Source organism: Schistocerca gregaria, chromosome 2 (assembly GCF_023897955.1).
Source record: "Schistocerca gregaria isolate iqSchGreg1 chromosome 2, iqSchGreg1.2, whole genome shotgun sequence".
In the NCBI taxonomy this organism is placed as follows: domain Eukaryota; kingdom Metazoa; phylum Arthropoda; class Insecta; order Orthoptera; family Acrididae; genus Schistocerca; species Schistocerca gregaria.
In genome coordinates this window covers 172,118,329-172,139,741 of record NC_064921.1, presented here as the reverse complement: position 1 = coordinate 172,139,741, position 21,413 = coordinate 172,118,329, and the positions used below count along the sequence as shown (strand labels likewise).

General features: G+C 37.8%; 1 protein-coding gene across 1 annotated transcript in view; it reads right to left on the bottom strand.

Annotated features, from left to right (window-relative positions):
- LOC126336611 (diacylglycerol kinase eta) overlaps positions 1-21,413 on the bottom strand; it is a 1,405,164-nt gene that overhangs the window by 221,152 nt on the left and 1,162,599 nt on the right. The window contains 2 exon segments of the mRNA XM_050000480.1: positions 3,954-4,056; positions 17,686-17,857. Coding sequence (XP_049856437.1) covers positions 3,954-4,056; positions 17,686-17,857 — 275 coding nt within the window.

Here is a 21,413-nt window from a genome sequence, read left to right as displayed (position 1 = left end):
TTTTAATAGTCTCTTGACTATCACAGAACAATCTTTCCTCACCTTGACTAATACCCTACTTCAATACATTTCATTTGTATTGACAATTGTTGGGGCTGCATGGACTGACATTTTTTTGATTGTTTTATGTGTTTCCGAACTTTGTACACCCACCGTCAGTTGCACTCTGCCTAACAGAATTACTGAATGCATCTTGTTACCATATTGTCATGCAGAACTGTGTCTGCAGAAAACAATACAGTAAGAACTAAGATGGCATTACATAGATGGTCGAAAAACACTTCATCCATAATGGACTGTTTACTGCAGACTGCAAATGGTTGAACAATAAATACATAGCATCAATATTATGCAGTTTGAGACTTTCCTGATGTAATAACTACTTTACTACTTCACAGGCATAATATTGGATAATCTCTGGGTGTCGGCATGAGGTGCAGTAGTACTTGCGCGCAAAGCCATAGGACAAATGTAAAAGTGAAGTTGGAAATGGAGTAAAATACTCTTTTTTTCAAGTGGAAATAAATTTCCTGAAAAAAGGAAAAAGTAAAACAAAGTGTAATGCTGCAAGTACAGAAGAGAATATATATACTAACAAGGAATAGTCCAGTCAGACATGTCAAAAACTGAAACTTTTTATACAGGAAGAACACAGTGAAAGAAATACATAGTTAAAATTTTAGCCGCAAAGATGCACTGTAAATTTTTTTTTAAAAAATATTGAAAACTGACAAATTTGTAGTCCCCCAGGCAGCCAGAGAAATGTATACCACTAACAGGGCTGTGGCATACTGTGCATACACAAATGGCAGTCGGATGTACTTAACTGATGGTGCATCAGTAAACAGATAGCAAGACACAATACAGTCATAATTGTAAAGTGAATTTTGATAAATGTTAACAGTGGGGATAAAACTGAATTAATATTCATTGCATTTTCTTCATATGAGCCTGCTAATAGCATCTGTCTGTTTCAGTAATGCAGACTCCAATTAATGTTCCCAGTCTTGCAAAGACAATAGGTGAAGAACATGGTATGCAGTTGAAATCACCTAATTCTCCTGAAGACATATATACATGTTATTTGTTAGTTAATTTCTTGGACTTTCATTTGAATGATGTCAACCTTTCATTAGAAACTGTGGGAACTTCAGAAGAAATATGTCATGCCTCTGATGATTCTCCAAATTGTGAATTGTGTTTTGAATGTCAATTATTGTTCCAATAAGAGTCTGGAACAAAAATAACCTATCCCAAAGAAAACATGAAGAGACAAGAGTGACAGAGAATAGGCTGTGAATTTATGGTTAAATGAAGGAGGGAGAAAATGCTTAAAATTAAGCAGTGTGCAAAGCTGGTTTCATTTTATAAAATATGGATGTAGCCTGTATAAATAGAAGACAGACTGACAAGTACTAAGAAATATGCATCAAAATGAAAGTAGCAAAAATGTGAAAGAAAATGTATTTGAAATATTTAGAACTGCTTACAAGAGATACTGCATCATTACCGTGGGGGATCTACGAATTGCAGGTGAGATGAAAATTTTTAGTTTCCATGCTTCTTTGACCTGATTAAGCAGATTCAAGCATTTAACAGGCGGTACTATAGAGAAATTTGTAGCTTGCTTGAATACGAAGCTTGTTGTTATTCCCATATCCGCTGGGTACAAAGCTGATCAACAGGAATAAATAATGTCAGAGAACATGCCGATAACTAACTTTTTTGGCATTGAAAAACATTTTTCAGGGAATTGTTGGGCAATATAATATCTGATAAACACTTTGTCATTCCTGTTTTATCATCAGAACAGTGTTCTCAAACTGGAGATATTTGTGCATTATCAAACTGCGTCACCACGTTTTATGAATATGATCAACTATGACTGCTTTGAAGTGTGATATGCCATACAACAGCACCCATCCCCAATTTGTCTACATAAAACTAGTAATTCTGTGCCTGAAGGCATTAATTTATCTTTTATCAGATGTTCCTGGTGTAAGAGGAATGTCTGTTTTCACATTTCAATAGACACTTTGCATTTTTGCAATATCTATAGGGAAACAACAAGAAAATTATCATAAGAAACGTGATACAGTCATTATTGTAAAATAATGCATGTGTAAGAAATATTTCACTTCTAGAAATTAAAGCCTTGATTGATGGAAGTCATTTGCAATGCAATATCAAACATGGCCTTAATTTCTTTTCCTCTATTAGTCACCTTTGTAAATATTACATCCAAAACAATTCACCTACCAATATGACCCACAAGTTTTTCAAAAAAATTTATTATATACAACTTCTTGGTATGCCTTAGTTGTTTAAAATTCATATATGTGCAGCCTGCATTTTCCCCCTACGCTCTCTTCTCAAGGCTGTTTTGGCTAATTCGTCAAATTGTACACTAGGCAGGAAGTGCTGTATAAACCACTATTATCAGCAGTTTTCACTTGGCAAAAATGAGCACCTTCAACATTTTTTAACAATTACTTGCAGTGTGTCTTAAAAGCTAAAATTTTCACAACGCATTTCTTTGGTGAATTCTTTCTATGTACAAAATTCCATGTAGGTTTTAACATGTCAGACTGGACCACTCCCTTTTAAGTGTATTTGATGCAAATATTTAAATGAGTTTTTACTATGTATAAATGTCCAAATTTTTCTGCAGCATTTATGATCCAAAAATGTTAGTTTTCAGTTTGGATAAATACAGTAGTATTTTCAGCAGATGGAAAAACACATAACTTTGTAGACTTCCTTATATATGCAAGACTGTTGTGTAAGTTAACAGGCTATTGGCAACATGACATATCTAATATCATCATACAATATGATATATGGAAAAAAATAAACTATACTGTACTACATGATAAACCAAAGTGCAAACAGGCCGACAGTGATTCAGACATATTATGCATACTTCCATTAATTATTTTGATATGGGTTAATCTTCTGGTAAGAACACAGTCCTCAGCAGGTAAGTCTTTAAGATGCAGAAAAAAGCTGTCACTGCTCTTTGAAATTTAAAGAAACTTGAAACAAATAGATCACACTTCATCCAACTAAAAATAATGAAACTATCAAGCTACAACATGCCCATCTGTCCAAAACGTTTCTAGAGTTTATTAGTAAAATACAGTAAAGTTACGATGGTGATTGTAATGCTTCAGGTATTCTACATAGTCTCATCCCACTTGAGTACAATGCACAGAATGTTCATATAACCACGTGAAATTGTCATAAAAGTCCTGTTTTGGGATGTTGTTCAAATCCTGTGTCACACTGACCTGAATGTCAGTTATGTCATCAGAGTGTTAACCCTTCATGTGAATTTCCATGCTATGTCATTTTGTGGTAGGTTCACATTTTTAACACCAAGCCTCATCACCAATGATGATGCCATTGATCATGGGAACTGTTGTAAGAGACATATTGATTCAAGTATGGAAGGACATGGACTATCGACTAGATATTTGCCATGTAATGAAGGGTGACAATATTGAGTCTTTGTAAGATATGTAAAAAAACTTTGATATACTACCTTACTTTTTGTTCGTAAAGGATTCTAGTATAATTTCAGAAGGCCCAAGAACATTCTTTAGAAAAGAGTACATTCTTTTCCAGATACCTTGTATATATCTCAAAGCAACTTTGATAAAAATAAGGTTTCATAAACAGTCATGCTCATGAACAGTACAGTAAAAATACAAGTTCTAGGTATATTACACATTTTAGAGAGGTAGTCACATAACATTCAAATTTATGTTAATAAGATGATTAGCTGCAAGTAGTTATACTTACATTAGATTACAATGAAAAAGCATGAACATAAAATATTAGCAATGAAAATATTTTCCAGTATGTGATGAATTATATATTTGAGCCGTGCATAGCTTCTTTCTCCCTTAGTGCCATGATATTAAAACATGAGTTGTAAGTAAAGTGCTCACATGCATATCAAGACGATCAATCTCTGACAGCACCCAGCCCACTGAACCATCACCACTGCACACCAGGATTCTGAATGGTTCAAAATGGCGAAAGAGACGCAGTCTGAAATGAACACCAAAGAACTGTTTTCCTTTCTGTATAATTCATTATACATTATGATAGTGATAAAAGTACAAGCTTCATTTTAATCATTTATATGTGTTAAGGGACAAAAATGATGGAAAGTATGATGTCAAAAATTTATTAATCCTAAATATAGAATAAAAACTGCAATTTTAAACTGAATGACAGAATGGTTCCTGAACAATCAAGTTACCTATCTCACAGAAGATACTAACATAACTAAACTCACTATACATGGAAACTGCATTACCAAAATATTTAAAAGATGGCTTTGAATGACTATTCACATTTTTCTAGTTATATCAACCTTCTTCCCAAGTATTTTATGAAGTCAAGCTATGTGTTAAAACACAGAAATGCTGACACTAAACCAATAGCTTCAACACAACAAAAGCACAACAAGTCATTGCATGCAAGCTGTCATTTGGAAAAAGATAAAGTTTATGAAGTATACAAACATTCAGTGAAATTGCAACAGTAAGAAATATTGTGTTGATTTTGGATTGAATGTCTCAGTTTGGTTAGCATTTTACAGGATACATCAGCTGTAATTGTTGACCCCTGGTCCATGAAATCAATCAAAGAGATGCCCTTTTCATCCCAAAAAAACAGTATCCATCATTTTTCAATTCAAGAATGGAGACTGTTTAAACTTTTTTAATTTGATTGAACTTGAATGGCATCACTGGATTGATTGTTGTTTCGATCCTGGACTGGTGTATGATATCCATGTCTTATCATCTGTAACAATGTGGGTAAGCAAATCATCTCCATCTTTTTTTATAACACTCCATAAACAGTCACGCACTTTGCCGTTTGTGCTGATCAAATGGTTCAAATGGGTTTGAGCACTATGGGACTTAACATCTGAGGTCATCAGTCCCTTAGAACTTACAACTACTTAAACCTAACTAACCTAAGGACATCACACTCATGCATGCCCGAGGCAGGATTCGAACCTGTGACCATAGCAGTTGCGCGGATCCGGACTGAAGCACCTAGAACTGCTCAGCCACCGCAGCTGACTTTGTGCTGATCAGTGAGCATTTTAGGAACCAACCTTGCATACAGTTTTCTGATAGCCAACCTATTCAATGACAAGCAACATTTTGGAATTCGTTAGCCAGACCACAAGTCATCAATCGCTGACTGCTTTGAAGTTTTTGGTTCACTTGATCACAGTGTCATCAGTCTGAATAATGGGCCTCTCACCCAACTGTTCATCATGAACATCTGAGTGCCCATTTTGAAATCCTCCACACCATTTTCAAACTAACCTGTCTTTCTTTACTTCAACAGCTGAAGATCCTTTTGCTACCAAAAATCTAATCACATTACACACTTCACAACTGGTGGGCCCTCTTATTGTCTCAGCCATTGTGATCTGCTCTCACTGATTGGCAAATGACTATTGGAAGTTTGTGATAAGTTCCTATGGGACCAAACTGCTGAGGTCATCCAATTCTAGACTTACACACTACTTAACCTAACTTAAACTAACTTATGCTAAGGATAACACACACCCATGCCTGAGGGAGGACTCAAACCTCCGACAGGGGGGAGCCATGTGAACCGTAGGCAAGGAGCCTCAGACCATGCAGCTACCCCACGCGGTAATGATTACTGAATCAAATCAACACTGCAGTAGTTTCCTAAAGAGTCGGTAGACAATTCTGCATGTGTGAAGTTTCATTCAGGGCTACCATGTTAATTAAATATCAGTCACTGGACTTTAGTTTTGGAATATGTCTCTTATACATGTGACTAAATTGAACTTTATACCATAGTTTAACTAGTGACAATACCAAAATTATTAGGATTGCAAAACTGTACATGGCATTTGAATTTGAGAATACAACACTGTTTGAAGCCCCGGTGTGCTGCAGTCAGATCCTCTAAATATTTTGGAACCAGGTCAAGAATAGTTTACACATGTTCCTACAGATTCTGTCTTGATACAGTTTGTGTGAGAATCCACAAAATGTCAACAATGGTTTCTGGAGGGCTTTTAAGTACAAAATGCCAATCAGACATTTCGTAGGAAACACACAGTGCCCAATGAAGAAGGTTTGCACAGCCCGTATCACATGATCCCAAACTGCAAGATCAGACAGAATCAGCAGAGTGATGCCCGTGTTCACCTGTGTTACATTGCACACTGCCCCAACACTTGAGTCTGCATGTGCTTACCTCTATGAAAGCAATTAGAGGTGACTTCTTCAATCTATGTACAGTAAAACTACAGAACCAATTAACTTTATATTAAACAGAGTGTCTTACGTACTGAGATGTTGTTTACTGTTTTCAACCACCTAATATATATTAGATATATGGGATGAAATTCTTAATAAGGTTAATAAATACAGGATATATATGTGGACAAGGAAAAAAATTCCCAGTTTTCCCGGTTAAAAATACATTTTCTCCCAGGTGAAAATAGATATTTTCTGTGTTAAGTGACAATATATTTTTTCTTGGAACAGTTAAACTTATCAATCCTTTGAATGGTTATGGTAGAATTTCCTGGCACTTTAGAAAACAAAACTCAGGGGAAAAAACACGTTTTGGAAAGATTTTTGATGTTCAGGAACATGTACACTGCTTATTTTTGTATTACGAAAGCATAAATTCGAATTTCATCAAACACTGCATATTACGTTCCGAAGCATTGAAATTGAGATTGCGATGTGCTTTTGTAAGCCTGTCATACCTCATGTCACGTGATCTCGCCACCCGATGTCAGCGGATATTCAGAGCATAGAACACGTGATGTAATCAGCCAATAGCAACATCACTGTTAAGTAGCGCGAACATACAAATAGGAAGAGTTAATGGTTGAAATTAATATACAAAATGCTGCTACAAGAAAAATAAAGCTTTCACATATAATACTGGTCTCTAAGATTAATAAGCTGCAAGAGAAGCTAAGCTTTTACATACAAAGTTGATCTTTTTTGCTCGTGTTACACTTCAAGGTGCATCACACAAATGTAACAGTAAAATTTTTAATGATGACATAAATGTGACCTTCTGGGCCTGAAATTTCTCTAAATGGTCATCCCCAAAGAGCTGATTTTTAAATAAGAGTCAAATGCTCTGTGATTTAAGAAATTCATTTTACATTCTCGCACATAGTTCATCTTGAGTAAAAGGAAATTTACTTTGAAAGTAACACTTTTCAAATCATTCGCAATATTTTCCAACGACCTGTTAGAAATAGGTTCATTTCAGCAGTTGCTAGATAGTGCCAGGCAACAGGCATCACAGCGCTTGTGCAGCTACGATGACATAGGTAGCGTGTATGTTTGTACATGTAAAACATTAAAAGATCTTTCTTTATGTTATAAAAGAAAGAAGACATTAGAGGATACTCCAAGAGCACCGGAATTTCATGAATCATACTAAAATGCATAATTCAGCTTAAAGTACATATCCATATGTCCAGATTTGGATGTACATTTTCTTGGAGGACCAGTACTGTATTATATCATGTTTGGTTCTTTATTATGGCATAATGCCATATGTGCGAGAAGATGAAAATGTACACTTGAAATGGAACAAACAGTTGAAATTAGCCAATAGTGTGGTATTAAACACTTCATTTCAAATAAATTGACTGCCTTAGCGGAAAAGATTAATAAATGCCAAATTTCTTTAGCAAACCGACAAAAATAACTTCACTGTTCTACAAGGCGATTAATACTTGACTGTCAGAAAGGTGACAAGAGACAAGCAAGACAGTACACATTTTTTCAATCCTTAAGTCCTGGCATTTTTTCCTCTATAATCTTGCTACAGCTTTACATGGCATGTTTTCCTTTCTGAGAAAGAATCTATTACCTCATCAAAGATCGTCAAACATTTTGCTGCATGAAAAAACAAAATGTCATCATCTAATACTGAAAAAGCTGTTAATACGAGGGCTATCCACAAAGTACATTACATTTTTGTTTGTGTCCGTTAGGGGCGAGGCTAGTGCAGCCATCTTGGTGTCATGGCATTCTGCCGCTCAGTCGGCATCCTGTCATGCTAGTGAGAGGTTCGTGCCGTACTCTGTTGAGTTACTGTGACAGTTTGAAATGTCAGCGTTAATTGAAAATGCCGCAAAGTGTGAAGTGCGTGCTGTAATAAGGTTTCTGACTGCAAAAAACTACACCAATAGAAATCTATCGGCAGCTTTATGAAGTGTATGGGGACAACATAATCACTGAAGGTGGAGTGCGTCAATGGGTCATAAAATTTAAAAATGGCCGAACTAATGTTCACGACGAAGAGTGAAGTGGAAGACCCAGTATAGTGACTGCTGAACTTGTCAAAAAAGTCGATGCCACGGTCCGTAAAAACCGTAATTTCACAATAACGGAACTCTCTATGAGTTTTCCACAAATTTCAAGAAGTTTGTTGCATGAAATCATTACTGAAAAGCTTGGTTATCACAAGTTTTGTGCAAGATGGATACCAAAAAAAATCTTGACAGAGATTCACAAAAATCAGCGAATGGCTGCAGCGTTAACTTTTTGGACGCTTACGAGAAAGATGGCGACTCATTACTCAATCACATCGTTACTGGTAACGAAACATGGGTTAAGCATGTGAACTGCGAGACAAAATTGCAGTCAATGCAGTGGGGGCACACAAATTCCCCCCAAAAACCCAAGAAATGCATGCAGACAATGTCAGCAAGGAAGGTGATGGCGACTGTCTTTTGGGACAGAAAAGGTGTGATTTTTGTGGACTTCCTGGAAAGAGGCGCTACAATAAACTCTCAAAGGTATTGCCAACTCTGCACAACCTCATAAGAGCAATACAAAACAAGCGCAGGGGAAAGTTGGGCTCAAGGATCTTGCTGCTTCACGACAACGTCCGGGCCCACACGGCAAATGTCACTCGTGAATTTCTCGAATCTTTTAAGTGGGAGTTATTTCCTCATCCGCTGTACAGTCCCGACCTGGCACCGAGCAACTTCCACTTATTCCCAGCAATGAAGAAGTGGTTGGCTATGCAGCGTGTTGATGACGACACACAGCTTCAAGAAAAGCTAACCACATGGTTGAAGGCGCAAGCGGCCAAATTTTACGACGAAGGAATTTCCAAGCTCGTCCATCGCTACGATAAGTGCCTTAATTTAAATGGCAACTATGTAGAAAGGTAGTATTTAAGTGTGGCTCTCATCTGTATATAATTAAAAAAATTCCAATACTTTATTTATTTTTGATTCCAAAACGTAATGTACTTTGTGGATAGCCCTCGTACAAACAATACTCAAGACTGGTGTGGTTTCTCAATCTGATTATGTGTATTTTGTCACTGTCTGCTAGATAAAACGAAATAGACCTGCCTAATAGCGCAGCAATTGTAGCACACACCAAACAAACAACATTGTTTTGGCACAAATGCTCATTTTTATAACACAACAGAATATAATTCATGAAGTACCAATATCAAATGCCTATTAGGCCTACTACAAGAGAAAAGCTTTTCATTAGGAAATAGTTTCACATTTCATTCAAATGCTCCAGCTTCTCAAGCATGAGATCGGAAAGCAGTAGTACAAAATTTTTATGTAAGTTTGGAATCGACATATTCTTCCATAATTTCTGTGATGTACCTATTTTTTCTCCTCCCTTATTCTAATAAACAATCTTTTCATCACTAATTCTGTAACTATTTCTGCCATTGTCAAAACTCATTCTCTGGTTAACTTCACTAACTTGCCACAATCACCAGTTTAGTTATTCCACATTTATTCTCTGGTTAGATGTTATTATGTGTCCATACAACGTGTTTTCCATGCTACTCCAAGAATAGAACTTAAGCGGCTGCTAGCCAGTAACTGTACAACTTGCCCTTACTAGTATAGCAGTGTGGTCAAAAATTTTCTGTCAAAATTTGATCTTCTTGGATACTTGGATACACCGAGAAGATAATACGTAATCTTTTTTATCTGTTATCCCTGTTAGTCATTTATTTCCACTCTAGTCTGAATCTATGTATTTCACTAATAATTATAACAATGGTGATTTTGCATCCTCGATCAACCACATAAAAAAAAAAACAGCATTGGTATTCACCTGTTTGGGTTTATTTGGCTAAGCTCGTGTAGACCCATCCCCTTTTTGTCTGCAGGAAAGAATTTTACTTCTTGATGTGCCGGGGTTTCCCCTGGCAGACACATCATGTAAACTGTGCAATCATTCAAAAATCAGCTTATGGTTTATTCAGAAATCAACTTAGAATATGTTCAAAAACCAACAGGGCTGCATATCAAAATCATATGAATAATCGATAGACCAACATGAACAGGATGCTAGACTCTTTGTGAAACAAGTTCCCCCTCCTCAAACTGCTGCCCAGGGCAGATACCCCAGTTTCCCCCTGGATCCAGGCCTGTTGCTCTAGCATGAATCTGGCAGCTTGCTGTTACTGCCGACACAACTAACAGCCACACTTCTGTAGCCAGACATGAGAGAAGGTACTACCCATATGCGACTCAAATGTGCACGTGCCCGACCCTGCTTGCAACTGCTCAAACGAATCTAATGTAAACAGTTGGATGTCACACTCATTGGAGGCAATTTGTTGTTATGAAGCATTGCATAGTCTTTCTAAAGCCTTTGACACATTTTGTTGTTGTCAGGTGCTTGCACGAGCACAGTGTTTTGTTGTTGTATATGGCGCATTTCCTTTGCAACTTAAGATTTTTTTTTATCTTGTTCATGTTTTATTGATGCAGTATTATTATGTAGCAGTGAGATACAGTAATATCCTTTGTTACAGTATTGTTACGGTATTCTTATCAGTCAAAATGACAATGAAAAATTCCCAGAATTCTAAAAAATTCATGGGTTTTTCCCGGATGAAAAAATTCCTGGATTTTTCCTGGATCTCCTCGGTTGTATACACCCTGAAATAATAAATGTCCCCCAACATGCACATTAGTTCCCAAAAATTACAGTTTGTAATTACCAGTTACACTGAGAAATTCTCCTTCTAGTGTGTCAACAATTACAAAAGGGATAGACTGCTACTCGCCATAAAGATGACACTTTGAGATGAAGACAGGCACAACAAAAAGACTTTTACATACTAATCTTTTGACCAAAGCATTATTCAGGAAAGTAAGCAGGCACACCTCACACATAAACGACTGTTATCTCTGGCCACTCGAATTGGACTGACACTATAGCGATGAACAAAAGCAGCAATTGGGAGTGTAGCAGGAGAGGTGGAGGGGCAGGAGAGTACAGGTGGAGAAAGAGAGAAGAGTGATGTCTTGGTGGCAGGTGCAGCTCTGCTGCAATCATTGCATCACCCCTACCACTCCTGCACTCCATGCTTCCTAAAGTCCCTAAATCCAACTAGCCAGGATGCTCCCTTGTGGCTAGTTAGTGCTCCTCCCACTAATAGAATCACTGCTTTTGTAGCCTATTACCTACAACCTACCCTCCTACATAAAAGATACCAACCATTTCCTCCACCAACTCTCCACAGTTCCAGTTCCTTTACTACACAGTGCCCTGTTTATCACTATTGATGCCACTTCCCTTTACACTAACATCCCTAATGCCTATGGCCTTGCCGCTATTGAACACGACCTTTCCCACCATCCGATGGATCCCAAACCTACAACTTCCTTCTTGGTCACTGTGACCAACTACATCTAACTCACAGTTACTTCTCCTTTAAAAGCATCACCTACAAACAAATCCAGGGTCCAGCAATGGGAAGCCATATGGCACCTTCCTATTCCAACCTATCCATGAGCCATCTAGAGGAATCTTTTCTAACCATTTCTAGAATCCCAAACTCCTCACCTGGTTCAGATTCACTGATGACAATCTTTGTGATCTGGATTGAGGATGAGCACATGATATTGACGTTCCTCCAGTACCTCAACACCTTCTACCTAATTTACTTCACCTGGTCCACCTCAACCCGGCATGCCACCTCCTTCGTTGTTGATGTCCACCGACATGGTGGCTGGATAAGTACCTCTGCCCATATCAAACATACCAACCACCAGCAATACCTCCACTTTGACAGCTGCCACCCATTCCATATCAAGAAGTCCCTTTCATACAGTCTAAGCATCCAAGGCCATCACATCTGTAGTGACAAGCAGTCCTCCTTGAAATACACCAAGGGTCTCACTGAGGCCTACAGAGACTGTAATAAACTTCTGCTCCAAACCACTTGGTTCACGGCAGATATCCCTCTAATAGACTTAGATGCAAGACCTGTCCCAAACATGCTCCCACTACCATGTGCTCCAGTCTGGTCACAAGCATCACCTATCCCATCAGAGGCAAGGCTACCTGCAAAAACAGTGATGCTAAGCTGCAACCAATGTGCTGTATTCTAAGTGAGCATGACAAGCAACAAACTGTCTGTCTGCATGAAGGGTCACTGACAAACTGTGGCCAAGAAACAACTGGAACACTCAGTTGCTGAGCATGCTGCCCAACAAAATGTTCTTCATTTTAAGAAGTGCCTAAGAACTCTTCCTGCAATATATCCTACATTCCCGTAACCCTCCTGGTCACAACCCATTAGCCACTGCCCTTCAACCACCTACCCCCTTTCCTGTTACCTCTCCAACACTACACAGCTCTCTGTTCCCTACCCTCTCTTCCCCTCGTCCCTGTATGCTCCCACAAGCAGCACTTTACCCTCCCCTATACTCCCCCCTCCCTCCTGCCCCAGTCTCCTCCTTACCATCACCATGCCAACTGCTTCACCCATCAAGAGCAGCTACTCGCAGTCTGGCCTCGGCAGCCAGACAGTGGTCACATGTATGTGAGTTGCACTTGTGTGAGTGTGTGTATGTTGTCTAATTTGGAAGAAGGTCTTTTTGGCTGAAATCTGCCTTGTGCCTATTTGCAAACCAACATCTGCGCAATATGGTGTGTAGCAGTCTATCCTTTTGATAATAATGTCAATGGAAATATTAAATTTAACAACACCAGTTCACCAGTTATAACTGAGTCGGGTGTTAAGCATTAGGCTGGTAACTAAACAGGATTTGTAACTTAGCTTTCAGTCAATGTCCTTCTCAGTATGGTATGCACACACATGTGTGTGTGTGTGTGTGTGTGTGTGTGTTAGCTGTGAAGAAGAACTATGATTTCCAAATCTTGCTTCTGTGCCTGCCTATTGCTCAACAGCTCATCAGCTACACGAGGCCTGGTTATCTTTACTCTTTCCAATGCCTGTATTCCACCTAGGACTTCCCAGTATCACATTCTATTATCATGGGATATAACTGCTACGTTTCCAATGATTTTTAGGGTTCTCTGCCTCAGTCTGTAAGAAGGTAACCCTTGCAGGATCACTTTATTGTCTGTCAATCTGTCTGGCTGTCCAGCTGGTGAGAACCCTTTTTCTTAGGAATGGGCAGATTTATCAAGTTTAAATTTAATTCACATGCTAAGGTCTATGGCCCCTTGACACCATACAAATTGTAAGCTTCTAAGTCAATGCAATCAAAAGACAAGAGCATTTATATAACACATTTTGACACTCAAAAACTTACTCATCAAAATGTGTAGGGTGTTTCCCATTGACCTACAACCACGAAATTCGACAAGAAGAAAGGTTTCACAGTACAAGTACAGTAAAAAATCTGAAACTTGTAAAATTTTGATTGTATCACATAAAAAAAATATTTTGTCGGGAGTCTCGATTCCTAGGATGGAAGGACTGTATACATTGCGGTGACAAAAGTTGTGGGATGCTTCTCTAAATCATGTCAGACCTACTGTTGCCCAGTATAGTGCAGCAAGTTGATGTGAGATGGACTCAAGTTGTATAAAGTACTGTGCAGAAATATTCAGCCATGCTGTCTCTAAAGTGGTCCATAATTGTAAAAGTGTTGCCAATGCAGGATTTTGTGCATGAACTGAACTCTCAATTATGTCTCATAAATGCTCGATGGGATTCATGTTGGGCAATCTGGGTAGCCAAATAATTTGGTCATGTTGCCCAGAATGTTCTTCAATTGTGAACAGTTGTGGCTCAGTGGCATGGCACACTATCATCCATAAAAATTCCATTGTTGTTTGGGAACTTAAAGTCCATGAATGGCTGTGAGTCATCTTCAAAGTAGCTGAAACTAACCATTTACAGTCAATGATCAGTTCACTTGGACCAGAGGACACAGTCCATCCCATGCACGAGGATGGTTCCTTAAATATCCAACCCAACTATTTTGGAAAAAATGTTTTTATTTTTCAGCATAATCTCCTTTCAGCTCTATACAATTTTCCTAGTGATGTTCAGTACATTTGATACCCTTTTTATAATGAGAACTGTCTAACTCCTCAAAATAGCCATTAACTGCTGGTGTCTTGTCTTCATTTGTTGAAAATCTTCAACCACCAAGCCATTTTTTCAAGTTTGGAACAGAAAATAATTTGAGGGTGCTAAATCTGGTGAGTAGGGCGCATGAAGCAGCAGTTCGAACTTCAATTCATTAATTTTGGTCACTGCAATAGTGGCTTGATTTCTTTGCCCAAACACTGCAATAAGTTCACATAATACTTGCCATTTATAGTTTTTCCTTTCTCAAGATAGTCAATGAAAATTATCCCACACGCATCCCAAAAAACTGAAGCCATGACTTTGCCAGAAGATGAAATCGTTTTCACCTTCTTTGGACTCAATTCTCCAATTTGTGTCCATTGTTTTGATTGTTCTTTTGTCTCGGGAGTGAAGTGGTGGACCCATATTTCATCTATTGTTATGAAACAGCACAAAAAAATCAGCTTTGTTCCAGTGAAACTTCACTAAACACTCAATGGAAACATCTTCCAGACACTGTTTTTGCTATAGTATGAGCAAACGTGGCACGAACCTTGCACACAGTTTACTCATGTCCAAATTTTCAGATAATATGCGATGTAATGCACTTTTTGAAATACCTACTATGTCTGCTAGCTCACGCACTTCTGGTCGACGATCATCCAGTACCACATTGTGGATTTTCTTCACCATTTCTGGAGTCATCATTTCATTTGGTCGACCACTGCAATGCTCGCCTTGGCAGCTCGTACGGCCTCATCTAAACTCAGCTACCCAATATTTTACTGTTGACAACGAAGGAGCAGACTCTCCCAAAGTAGAGTCTAGCTCAGCTTTAATTTTAGTTGTGCTGAGTCCTTTCAAAAAAAAAATCTGTCACGTAACAATGACCAATTTTCTCCATTTTCACAAGTTTACTAACAATGTTCAATATTGATGGCTGCCAAACAAATGCTAAACAATGTGGCATCTTCAAACTTAAAACATATGCTTCATAGATCGTATACTTTCTAACTGAGAGATATTTTTCAACAATAACTGCCATCTCTCAATCAGTCCAGGTACTTATGGCACCACCCTCATAAACACAGCCCACACTATTATGAAGCCACCAACAACTCACAGCACCTTGTCGACAACTTGGGTCCATGGCTTTGTGTAGTGTGTGCCACACTCAAAACCCTACCATCATCTGTTACCACCTGAAATTGGGACTCATAGGACCAGACCACAGTTTTCCAGTTGTCTAGGGTCCAACCAATACAGTCACAAGGAGAGGCTCTGTAGGCAATGTCAGGATGTTAACACTGGCACTCACGTTGGTCGTTTGCTGCATAGCCCATTAACACCAAATATTGCCACACTGTCCTAACGAATATGTTTGTCATATGTCCCACATTGATTTGTGCGATTATTTCACTCAGTGTTGTTTGTCTGTTAGCACTGACAAGTCTATCTAAATGCCGTTGCTCTTGGTCATTAAGCGAAGGCCGTCAGCCACTGTGTTGTCCAGGCTGAGAGGTAATGCCAGAAAACTGGTTTTTTCGAAACTCTCTTGACACTGCAGATCTTAGAATATTTAAATACCTAACAATTTCCGAAATGGAATGTCCCATGCATATATCTCCAACCATTCTGCACTCAAAGTCCGTTTATTACGGATGTCGGGCCGTAGTCACATTGGAAACCTTTCCACCTGAATCACCTAAGTACAATGACAGCTCTGCTAATGCACTGACCTTGTAGATTTTGTGTATGCAATACCACCACCATCTGTATATGTGCATATCGCTAGCCCATGACTTTATATCTCATGACTTTCGTCACCTCAGAGAGAGAGAGAGAGAGAGAGAGAGAGAGAGAGAGAGAGAGAGTGTGTGTGTGTGTGTGTGTGTGTGTGTGTGTGTGTGTGTGTGTGTGGGCGCGTGCGTGCTTGTGTGTGTAAGCTTATGAAAAACCATTAATGTGTGAGTCCCATTTGCACCTGGCCAATTTTTTTTCATATTCATAACTCACAAATCTCCTTGCATCACAAAGTGCTGAACAATGAAATTTGGAATTCCTTTTCAACTTATTCCTTGCAACCTCTTTGGATCTTTGTTTAAAATGCCTTTATTCAGTGTTCACTCCCTGTTCTTATTCCCCCTCCCCCCTCTCTCGCTCTGTGCCCACTATAGCTGTAAACCACAAAGCAATAGAGCCACACAGGAAATGGAGGCAACAAAATAACATGAACGATAACTTCTAAATAATTTCTAGCACTATAACTCGCTAGCAGGAATACATAAGAAATGCACAAAAGATTGTACTTAGGCACTACAGGAGCTAATTATTACTCTGAAAACAGAGGCTTGTGACTTTAAAATAATATTTTTTATTTCCGGTTACAATCATTTGTTACTTCTGTTCTGATGTGAGTTTCCTGTTGAGTTGTCCTAGTAACAAAACTTTTCGTTTTCCTCATTCCCAGTGATGAAAAATGATTCTCATGCAATTCCCTAGATTTAAAATAATGATGTGATTTTAATGGGTTCAACTGTGGATTTTTGGTGAATAGATGTATATCGTATATTACTTATGTATATTGTATTACCTAAGTGAAACACTTTTTTAGCCTCATTTCACAAACTTTTTTATTACTACGTGACATAAGTATCAAGTTATAAGCCCAGTTTTTAGTACCCACAATAATAAAGTTTGTGAAACAAGGCTAATAAAGTGTTTTGTTTAGTTAATACAATACTGATGTGAGCTACCAATGACAGAAATTAATTCCTTATTTCCATTGTTGTGTAGTTTTTGATTTACAACTACGTAATTTTGTGCTTCCTACGATCTCCACTATTTACATGTGCAAGATATTCTTTCCTCCTTTATATAACATGTATTATTTTTGCATGTAATGTATCGAACTAATATGTTAAGTTCATTGCACAGAATATCTTTTATAAGAGCGCAGTATCAATGAGACAAGATATACACTGATACAATATATACACTGCTCTTAGAGAAACCAAAACATGCTATTTGATAGAATTTTGTATTTAAAGGAAAGGTACAACAGCATTTTTTGTCACAATATTCCATCAAGATTGTAATTTTAATTTCTTTAATAAGTAATGTTGGTTACTGTCATCATCAGATTCTGTTATAACACAAAATGACAACAGGTCATTAGAAATGGACTAAATAATTTTTATTATTCTGATTTTTATGGTTTCAGCTAACAAGAATTGCATCAATTAGTAGTTATGTCAAACTATATTTTGTTTTTTCAAACTGCCCTGATCAGTATTTGTCAGTGCTTACCCAAGACGAGGGCCTCCATGAATGAGATCAAACACCTGGGCAGGATTCAGCAGTTGTTTGAAGCGGCGCAAGAATTTCACCCCTTGATTATCCCCTGATTTAGAATTGACAAAGACGAGTAGTGGTGAACAGCCTTGGGGCCTTACAGCATCCCAAACTTCATCACTCCCCGCTGTAATGAAACAATGTTAAAGAGTATAGTAATTTTTTGTTCCTGTATTAATGATATATGAATGACACAAAGCGCGCGCGCACACACACACACACACACACACACACACACACACACACACACACACACACACACTCTGCATTTATTGTTTTAGACAGTTTGGCATAGGATCAGGGTTCCATAACTCAATTGGTAAAAATGCAATCCTTATAGGGACACCCTGTTATCTGTCTGTCTGTTTGTCCATCTGACTGTTGAGAACTCTTTCTCAGAAAAGGATACATGTATCAAGTTGAAATTTATGTCATATACTAAGGCCTATGGTCCCTTGACAATGTATGAAATTTAAGTGCCTTTGTCAGTGCAATCAAAAGATATGGCAATTTATGACACATAATTTGATTCTTGCAAACTCAATCATCAAAATCTATATCTGTTTACCTAAAATCATGAAATTTGGAAAGGAGTAAGTTTTCACAGTACAAGTAACGGAAAAAATCTGAAAACAGTTAATTTGTAATTATATAACATGAAAAAAGTATTTTCTGTCATGTTATTTGACTTTTTGTCTGTCTGTCTGCCAGGACCCCTTTTTCTCAGGAACAGGAAGACTTATGAAAGTGAAATTTATATCACATACTAAGGTCCAAGGTCTCTTTGCAGTGTACAACATTTAAGCTATCAAGTCAGTGCAATCAAAAGACAGAGGCATTAATGTCACATATGTTGATATCTTGCCCTGTATGCATATCAATAACAGGGAAAAGTTGTCAAGATTCTCGATTCCCAGGGTGGATGAACTATCTACACACATAATTAAGCTTGTACAGAATTATCAATGTATGACGAATTGTTACCTTTATTCCAAAATTACACTCTTTCATTTCTTATTTTTTTCTTCTTGGGTAACGTCACATCAGAAATACATTATTCTTAGCATTAACAGTTGCACTACAGTGTCTTCACATCAGGAGTATCATAACATTTTATGAATTTTGCAATATTATTCTACACTACATGCCATGAGTGGTCGCACAATCCCTTTGCTGCTTGTTATGAAAACCAAGGCATTACAGTGAAGAAAGTAAATAGTAGACAAATTTATCACACAAATGACTTGTATTTATACTCCTTGCAGTGGACCAACACTAATAAAAATGGTATCGAATATCCTTAGTTTCAAATTATGTTAATTGAATTCACTTATGACAATATTCTACTTTTATATGGCTGACAGAGGTGCTGTTGCCTCAGTTCATCTGAAAGCATTACACGATCCTATCATAATCAAGATTACAGGAGCGGAGACTGTGACAGAAGCAGCATTAAACAAGATGGGAAAAGGAGATACTTCCATTTCAAATTTGTAGTTTCTACAAAGACGTCTTTAAACAGGTAATACCATCAAATGATAGCCTATCAATTACTAATCATGTTTTTAAACATGTGGAAACACCATAACAAGAGATAGCAGTCATTACAATGTGTTCTACAAAGTGTGCAACACGTATGTTCTGTAAATTATTATTATTATTATTACAAACCTATATAAAATTGTAAAATCTGAAGAACACAATTAGTTTCTCTCAGAAATATTCACTTACCACATCTTTTACTACTCATATCTGAATGGGATGTGTGGTTCAGAATCAGTAAGTTCAGTCACTCTCATGTGAATGGCGCAAGGCCCTCTGTATAGAGCTCAACTCATTACTAACATTAGCTGTTAATTTCTTTGCAACTCAGTTAGTTAGCAAATTGTCACTAATTGGCTTTGCACACGGTGAAATAGAAGTTCACAATAGCAGTAGCTTGTCATTTGCTTCATTTAGCATAGTGCACCCACTTGCTGGTACACAATACAGAAAATTCCACACACTTTAAAGAATCTGTAGCACAAATTCATGTGAGGAATACATATTACTTGAGAACTGACACTATCAAGTTTAGAAAGGAGTGTAAACAAAATTCATTCCTCATCACAAATAAATTTTGATTTCACTTATTATTTGCACTTGAATACTTCTAGTGAGAGCTTACTTGCAGGGTTAATTACCAGAATAATATCACTTGATCAAAGCAATAGCCATATTATACCTGGGATATTCAACGTTTTTCCTTGGTATTTTAGGAGTATCTTCTCCTGAAAGACAGAGCTGCAGAAAAAAAAACATTTAGGAAAAATGTACACATTACAGATAAAATAAAACAGAAACCCACTGACGATGGCACAGAGGTGCTGAAACATTTTTGGGAGCTTGGAAAAATGGTGTTTTGCATAACTGGTGGAGCTTACATCCAACAATACAGTTACAATTAGAAAAGATACTAGTAAAACAAAATACTCCAGCCTACTCATGGTCATCGATCTTACAGAACAATCATTTAATAGCTTCCCACAAAACATTAGAAGCCCCATAAACAAAAAGACAGTTTTTAATGTTGTTGTTGTTGTTGTTGTTGTTGTTGTGGTCTTCAGTCCTGAGACTGGTTTGATGCAGCTCTCCATGCTACTCTGTCCTGTGCAAGCTTCTTCATCTCCCAGTACCTACTGCAACCTACATCCTTCTGAATCTGCTTAGTGTATTCATCTCTTGGTCTCCCTCTACGATTTTTACCATCCACGCTGCCCTCCAATGCTAAATTTGTGATCCCTTGATGCCTCAAAACATGTCCTACCAACCGATCCCTTCTTCTAGTCAAGTTGTGCCACAAACTTCTCTTCTCCCCAATTGTATTCAATACTTCCTCATTAGTTACGTGATCTATCCACCTTATCTTCAGAATTCTTCTGTAGCACCATATTTCGAAACCTTCTATTCTCTTCTTGTCCAAACTAGTTATCGTCCATGTTTCACCTCCATACATGGCTACACTCCATACGAATAATTTCAGAAACGACTTCCTGATACATAAATCTACACTCGATGTTAACAAATTTCTCTTCTTCAGAAACACTTTCCTTGCCATTGCCAGTCTACATTTTATATCCTCTCTACTTTGACCATCATCAGTTATTTTACTTCCTAAATAGCAAAACTCCTTTACTACTTTAAGTGTCTCAATTCCTAATCTAATTCCCGCAGCATCACCCGATTTAATTTGACTACATTCCATTATTGTCGCTTTGCTTTTGTTGATGTTCATCTTATATCCTCCTTTCAAGACACTGTCCATTCCGTTCAACTGCTCTTCCAGGTCCTTTGCTGTCTCTGACAGAATTACAATGTCATCGGCGAACCTCAAGGTTTTTATTTCTTCTCCATGGATTTTAAATACTACTCCGAATTTTTTCTTGTGTTTCCTTTACTGCTTGCTCAATATACAGATTGAATAACATTGGGGACAGGCTACAACCCTGTCTCACTCCCTTGCCAACCACTGCTTCCCTTTCATGCCCCTCGACTCTTATGACTGCCATCTGGGTTCTGTACAAATTGTAAATAGCCTTCCGCTCCCTGTATTTTACCCCTGCCACCTTCAGAATTTGAAAGAGAGTATTCCAGTCAACGTTGTCAAAAGCTTTTTCCAAGTCTACAAATGCTAGAAACGTAGG